At 45.0% G+C, this 7,744-nt stretch overlaps 1 protein-coding gene across 1 annotated transcript; it reads right to left on the bottom strand.

Annotated features, from left to right (window-relative positions):
- Nucleotides 1–2,515: 2,515 nt before the first annotated feature.
- Nucleotides 2,516–7,367, bottom strand: LOC136496162 (cysteine-rich receptor-like protein kinase 10). Its single transcript, XM_066491859.1, has 6 exons — nt 7,103–7,367; nt 6,763–7,000; nt 6,526–6,673; nt 6,135–6,442; nt 4,792–4,907; nt 2,516–2,625 (listed from the first exon to the last, which is right to left on the bottom strand). Exons 1-6 carry the CDS (start codon nt 7,365–7,367, stop codon nt 2,516–2,518), a joined length of 1,185 nt encoding a protein of 394 aa, XP_066347956.1.
- Nucleotides 7,368–7,744: the final 377 nt, after the last annotated feature.

The raw sequence follows: 7,744 nt of genomic DNA, 5'->3' as shown, positions 1-7,744 counted from the left end.
AATTTGCATTTTCTGAAAAAATCAATTAAATGAAATAAATTAACTAAATATAGTAAAAAGCCATAAAAATGTACCAAATTTTAACATGGAGTCCCATGTACTGTAGGAGGACTCGAAAAAAAATTTTGAAGCTCAAAAGTGGGAAAAAAATAGTTCGCCGTTATTCTTTGCCGAGTGTCAGGGTCTGGCACTCGGCAAAGAAGTGTTTGCCGAGTGCCTACCCGCTGGCACTCGGCAAACCTGGACGGTAAGCGGCGGCTGTTACCTGACGCCGCTTTTTGCCGAGTGCCAGGGTTTGCCGAGTGCCTAACACTCAACAAAAAGGGCCTTTGCCGAGTGTCTGGCTTTGCCGAGTGCCTGACACTCGGCAAAGCCTTCTTTGCCGAGTGTCTATCATTACCGAGTGCGGCACTCGATAAAATAGCTCTTTGCCGAGTGCTCGACTTTTAGCCCTCGGTAAAGAAAGTTGCACTCGGCAAAGGCCCTGTTTCCCGTAGTGCGGGCTGGTCCGCAGGTGCAGGAGCCAGCTTCCAAGCGGATAACGCAACTCTGCCATTATGGCCCTGTTTAGTTTCACCAAATTCCCAACTTTCACACTATGCAAAAAGAAGATTCTCCGTCACATCAAACTTGCGGTACATGCATGGAGTACTAAATGTTGACGAAATCAAAAACTAATTGCACGGTTTGGTTGTACTTTACGAGACGAACGTTTTGAGCCTAATTAGTCAACGATTGGACAATTATTACCAAATAAAAACAAAACGACACTGTAGCAGTGTCATTATTGCCGTGTCGTCAGTGTGGGCCGAGAACACGGCCTAGACATGGGACTATGACCGTGTCATAGCAGGCGTAGGCATAGGCACAATGAGCTTAGTACCAGACCAGACCTGGGTTGTGCTTTTTTGAGTGAGGCGTTAGGCCATCTATAGCCCAATTATACTGTGTGTCTCTTCGGTGGCCTAGCCAACCAGAGGAACACCGCGATATGCCGTGCTGATATCCCAGCACGTTACGGCCCCGGCTGACAAGCACACGCCTGTGGTCGTCTGTCCCACAAGACGCCTACGTGCCCAACGTCGGACCAAAAGCTAAACCTGTTCCGTCGACGGTTCAAAGCTAATAGCCGACGAAAATAAAGTTTCATGGCTTTGACTTTGACCTCTCCTTGTTCAGTGTCAGGCGGTATAAACATTCGAAAATTACTGATAGGGTGTGTTTTAATTTTACCGTGGCAATCCTCAATCACCAAATTAGCGTGACTCACTACCGGATTCAACTTCTTTACCGAGTGCCTCAGGTCGATATACACTCGGCAAAGCCTTTGTCGAGCACTCGGCAAAGGGCGCTCGATAAACAGTTTATTGGCAAAGACCTCTTTGTCGAGTGCACTTTATCGGGCACTCGGCAAAGCCTTTGCCAATGTGCTAATCTGACACTCGGCAAAAAAAAGTCGCCGTGACGGCGAGCGCCACCGTGACGGCGGCTTTGCCGAGTGTCGAGGTCAAGCACTCGGCAAAGGTCGCCGCTTTGCCGAGTGCCGTTGACTCGAGTGCCACCGGCAAGACACTCGGCAAACAGGCGACCTTTGCCGAGTGCCTGGCCCGTGGCACTCGGCAAATCTGTGATGTTTGCCGAGTGCAATGGCCTTTGCACTCGGCAAAGCATGTTCCCAGGTAGTCACTTTGTCGAGTGTCATGGCCGTTGCACTTGGCAAAGTGACTGAAAACAGCCTTTTTTATTTGTTTTTTACATCCCATCCAAACAAACAGAAAATATATATAACAAACATCATCAACATCACATATATATCATCAACAACACATATATATCACCAACACCACATATATATCACAAATATCACATGTCTCACAATATATCACAAATAAGTTCACAAGTAATCCAAGTGCTCCATCATCTACAACCACAATTACAAATAAAAGTATCATTAACAACCACAAGTATCATCACCAAGATGGCCAATGAGACTGATTTGGTGAAGGATTCGCCGAAGCATGAGGATCGTTCGATGCCGTCGATTGATTCTGCATAAAGGAGAAGAGATTGCATGTGTGAGACAAGATAAATATATACCATACATGAATAATACTTTTATACTCCACTAGGTTTGACCGTAAGCATGAACATACAAACTAAAACATTTATACTCATAGGAGTAGAATAGTGAGGAGGTGGAGGTGGAGGTGGAGCGAATAGCGAAGGTGGCGGAACTACACCCGTAGCGGCACCAAGAGAGTGTGTATCCGGAGAACAACAGGAAGATGATGCCGAAACTCTGTCTCGGATCGGAGCAGACCATGGAAACTAACCCCACCTACGCATCCGCGGGCTGTCCAAAAAACATGAACAATTCGAAACAGATACGGTTTTAGATATGAAAATATCTGCATATTTCCGACCATATCTCTTTCGAACGGGAGACGCCTAACTGGGTTACGTGATCTACGATCATAATACGGAAAGATGGGTTATACCTAGGGTGGCGGTGGAGTCAGGCTAGCGGGGCCGTGGCGAGGCGAAGCGGTGCAGACAGATCCGCAACGGCGAGGAAGGCGATCAGAGTCACCGAGGTACTCCGGCTCCGCTTCGACGGGCTCTTCTCTGAAAAAAAGAAACATAAAACTGTCAATACAAAATTTCGGCAGCACCTCCCCTGCACAGTGAGGTTTCCAAAACCTGCAAGTAAACCAATGGCACGATGGCCGACATGCACATATATATGAACGGCACGATGGCCGACATGCACAAGATTATATCCAACCACATATATATATAACAATGTCACAAACCACTCCTACGACTACCACCACTGCTACTCTACCACTACTACTACCGCAACTACAAGTAATACTACCACGACGACGACGACGACGGTAGGGCATACCTAGTGGGCGTCGTAGGGCGGTGGTGGTGAAGGGGCCAGGGCGCCGATGAACAAGGCGACGACTGGGGAAGCGCCGGGGACGTGGCAACGGTGGCCGGGGCGCCTCCTCCTTCTTCCTCCTTCCTCCTTCCTCCTCCTTCTCTTCCTCCTTCCTCCTCTCCTCCTCCTCTCTTTCTCCTCCTCCGGCGGCGCGGGCGCGGGCGGCGGCGACGGCGCTGGCGTGGTCAGCTACCTGCGTGCGTGTGTGCGGTGTGTGTGGGCCGGCTTGGCCGGCGGGGTTAAATACCCCCTTTGCCGAGTGCCCCCGATCTGGCACTCGGCAAAGTTTTTTTTTAATTTTTTTAATTCTCTGCCGAGTGCCACTGGCCTGGCACTCGGCAAAGAGGGTTTTTTTTAAAAAAAAATTCTTTGTCGAGTGCCCCCGATCTGGTACTAGGCAAAGTATTTTTTTTAATTTTTTAAAATTCTTTGCCGAGTGCCACCCGGCCTGGCACTCGGCAAAGAGATTTTTTTTTAATTTTTTTTAAATTCTTTGCCGAGTGCGAGCCGTCCTGGCACTCAGCAAACAGGCTTCTTTGCCGAGCACCAAATGCAGACACTCGGTAAATCGTTTTTATTTTTTTTCTTCCTGCCCTCAAACTTATACTGTAGTCCTCATACAATACCTGGTACTCCATGTTCCAATGTGGCACATTTCTCGGACTTTTTCTATATTTCTTTAATTTATTTTATTTTATTGAATTTTCTTGGATAATTCAAATTATAACTGCTAGTCATTCGAATAATGAAAAAATGAATGAGAATAATATTCATGTTATTTAGTATAATATGAGGCCATATCCAGGAACAGACCACCAATTTTGAACATCTTGTTCACGAAACATGACCACGAACTTACGGTCGAGTTGTTTTTAAATTCTATAAAAAGCAAACGAAGACCGAAAATCTTGAAACTTATCGAGATGTCATGAATATCATATGTGGAGGCTATGATAAAAAATTAAGGAGGTTTCACACAAGTTTGTCACGTACAATGCTTACCACCTCGTCGATCTCTTTACGAAATTATGAAACTTCTTCGGAGATTCTTTGGTTTACAAGCATCGTACATGACAACTTGCGTGAAACCTTCTCAAATTTTTATCACAGCCTCCACATATGATATCATGACATCTTGATAAGTTTTTTGATTTTCGGACTTCATTTGCTTTTTATAAAATTTAAAAACAACTCGACCGCAAGTTCGTGGTCATGTTTTGTGAACAAGATGTTCGAAATTAGTGGTCTTCCTGGATACGGCTTCACATTATACTAAATAACATGGATATCATTTTTTCATTCATTTTTTTATTATTCGAATGACTAGCGGTTATAATTTGAATTATCCAAGAAAATTCAATTAAATGAAATAAATTAAAGAAATGTAGAAAAAGTCCGAGAAATGTGCCACATTGGAACATGGTGTACTCGGTATTGTATGAGGACTAGAAAAAAAAGTTTGGAGGTCAAAAGTGGAAAAAAAAATATAGTTTGCCGAGTGTCAAAAAATGGCACTTGGCAAATCACCGCTTTGCCGAGTGTCAGGAGAGGGTTAACGGTGGCTGCCGGCTGTTAACGACAGCGGCCTTTTACCGAGTGTTCTGGTTTGCCGAGTGTCCGACACTCAGCAAACCTGGTCTTTGCCGAGTGTTATTGTTTGCCGAGTACTCGGCACTCGGTAAATAGCCTCTTTGCCGAGCGTCTGATAAAATGCACTCGGTAAAGTTTGGGACACTCGACAAAAAAAAAAAAAACCGTCTCCGATAGTGACTCTCGAAACAAGTTCACACGGCAAAGGAGAACCCAGTGCAGTGACCACTCCGCTCCAGTCTGTGGGTCTTTGCCGAGTCTCATGCCGGCGAGCAAGGTGTTCGACGGGTGATCGAACGACACCCGCCACAGCACGTCGCCGCTGCCCTGCTTGCGCACGACCAGGTTGCCGGAGTCTGGAGTCAAACAGCTGCGCCACAACAACCCAAGCAGAGGCCTGGCTGTAGCTCCCCGTTGTCGTCCTCCTCTTCGCTTTGAGCTGTGATTGCATGCCAATCCAATGGCCAGTGGACACAACACAAGCAGAGGCATTGTCCCCTCCCCTGTGCATGAGGCCCATCATCATGTTCTGCTCGTTCACTATAGGCACTAAATCTGGTGTAAGTGTAACGTGCTATCGGTCATCGGGAAGACAATGCAATGCCGCCGCCGCCAACCGGCCGGGGAATGAAGCTAGTGTGCATCCTTGACTACTGGTGGCAGCGGCCGACCTGAACGCCAGATGCTTTTGCGACAGCACAGACCCTTTACACGATCAAGCACGATTGCATGAAGCTGAGCAGTAGGCGTGCCGCGTGCGCCGGCGCCAGCAAGATTTGTCGTTCTGCGTATTCGAGAAGGGGGAAAAAAAAAAGACGAGTCTGTTGGACTTATTGGACCCTCTTCGAGTGTTTTCGGCCTAGCCCAGCGGCCCAGAGCGAGAGACCAAGGGGCCAGCCTCGGAGACCCGGCGGTGGCACACAACAGTTTCACAAGGCGTCGTCTTGTGCCATTTCCATTATTCCATACAATAACGAGCTAAGGTGTCCTAAAACCATGTAATGACTGTTCTAAAAATATATACTCCTTCATTCCCTAAATAAATCAATTCTTAAAGTGTCTTAAGTCAATTTTTTCAAATTTGTCTAAACTTATAGAAAAATACAATAATATTTATGACACCGAATGAACACATTATGAAAATATATTTCAAATAATCTTACAATTATATTAATTTGTACCATAAATTTTAGTGTTCTTTCCTATAAATTCGAACAAACTTAAAACAATTTGACTTAGGATAACTCTAGAAATTTATTTATTTGGAGACGAAGTGAGTAACCTAGTCCTAGTTGTACTCCATCTCTTGTCCCAATACACTATTTTTTTAGATAATGGAAGAACATCCTGCTTCATCCCCACAATTGGGGAATCAGACCAAAAATATTACAGGACACAAAAGCTTAAAATGAAAGAGTGTCACACGCCAAATAAAACTTAGTTTATAAGCCGCCAAAAGACATAAGGCCACCCATGTAAGGCGAAGAAGGCCATTGCCGCGGACTCTAATGTGCGGCAAGCAAAGATGATACATTCTTTCTTGTCATCACAACGATGCAATTGACTCCAATGAAACAGATGTAATCTAATCACTTACCATTCCCGTCCTTCCAACACTGAGACACTTATGCTATCCATCATGGAACTGTCTGTATTTTCTCCTGTTCCTTGGGCTTCTAAATACCATTGTGAGATGTATAGGGGCTGTTTTGGGGTTGAAAGCAATGTGGTTTCATTCTCCAACATGAACACAACCGTTGACATAAGTGGCCTACTATTTGGATTGTCTTGCACACACACGAGTCCTATGCGGATGCACCTCAAAGCTTCATTCGGTAAACAACTCTCGACAAGGGATAAGTCCACCAAATCCATTGCCTTGCCATCATTCCATAAGCTCCATGCCTGGACCAATTCAAGAAAAATTCATAGAATATCGGCATGTTTTGTTTGAATTTGTAAAATTTGAAGAATGCCATTATACTTACATAAGCTAATAGGTTACGAAAGCTCGTGGAGTGAGTCGAAGTGATCTTCAGACCACTTATGATCTCCAACAGTATAACACCAAGGCTATATGTATCAGACATGACAGAAAAAGCTCCATCCATTGCATATTCAGGAGACATGTAACCACTGCTTAAAAATAATTAGCAGTATGTATGTAAAAAAATTGGATAGGTATAGGAAAATGAGAAAACATAGAGGCATGGATGATTACTTACTATGTCCCAACAACTGTGTTAGTATTTGCTTCTTGTTGGTTCCCTCCAAAGATTCTTGCCATACCAAAATCTGATATCTTAGGGTTCATATCTGCATCCAACAATATGTTGCTTGTTTTGAGATCTCGGTGCACAATTGTCAATCTTGAATCCTCGTGCAGATAAAGAACTCCCCTTGATATTCCTTTGATTATCCTGAACCTTGTTGGCCAATCAAGAACTTTTTTCCTTGCAGCATCTATATACGGTATTATAAGTAAAGTAAGCAAGCAAATTAGAGTAGTAACTATGACTACCTTCTTCTTTTCCTCTGTATAAAATACAACTAGTTTATACATACCGAAAATGAAGCAATCCAAGCTTTTGTTTGGTAAATATTCGTAAATTAGCAACTTCTCATCTCCATGAATGCAACAACCAAGGAGCCTAACAAGGTTTCTGTGCTGCAATTTGGCAATTAGAACTACTTCATTTCTAAATTCCTCTATGCCTTGTCCCGAGCCCTGACTGAGCCTTTTGATTGCAACCTCCGTCGTGACGATGAAGTCCAGGTTCCCAAAGCGCACGTGCGTGTCCGGGACCCAGCTGACGCCGTGACTAGCCATCCGAGGCCTGATGTGGACGTGGAGACGCACAAAAAGTCCCTACCTGGCACGCCAACTGTCGATGTTTCGAGTTACCACTGTCGAATAAAATTCTAGTATTGCGCGTCTGGCTCGGATGGTGTGCTTAGAGGACACGAGGTTTATACTGGTTCGGGCAGAAAGTCCCTATGTCCAGTTCGTCGCTGCTGCTCGTGTTACTAGTACTGAAAGTTTGTAGTAGGGGTGACAAACGAGCGAGAGAGGGACAAGTCCCAAGTCTCTGATGTGCGTGTGCTCCTAAGGCGTGTTAGGACGTGTGTTTTGATGTCTACAGCCGTGTAGAGTGGTGAACCGCCCTCTTCCTAGGACGTTCTGCTTCCCCTTTTATAGACGAAGGA

Source organism: Miscanthus floridulus, chromosome 12 (assembly GCF_019320115.1).
Source record: "Miscanthus floridulus cultivar M001 chromosome 12, ASM1932011v1, whole genome shotgun sequence".
NCBI lineage: Eukaryota > Viridiplantae > Streptophyta > Magnoliopsida > Poales > Poaceae > Miscanthus > Miscanthus floridulus.
This window is presented reverse-complemented; position numbering and strand designations above follow the sequence as displayed.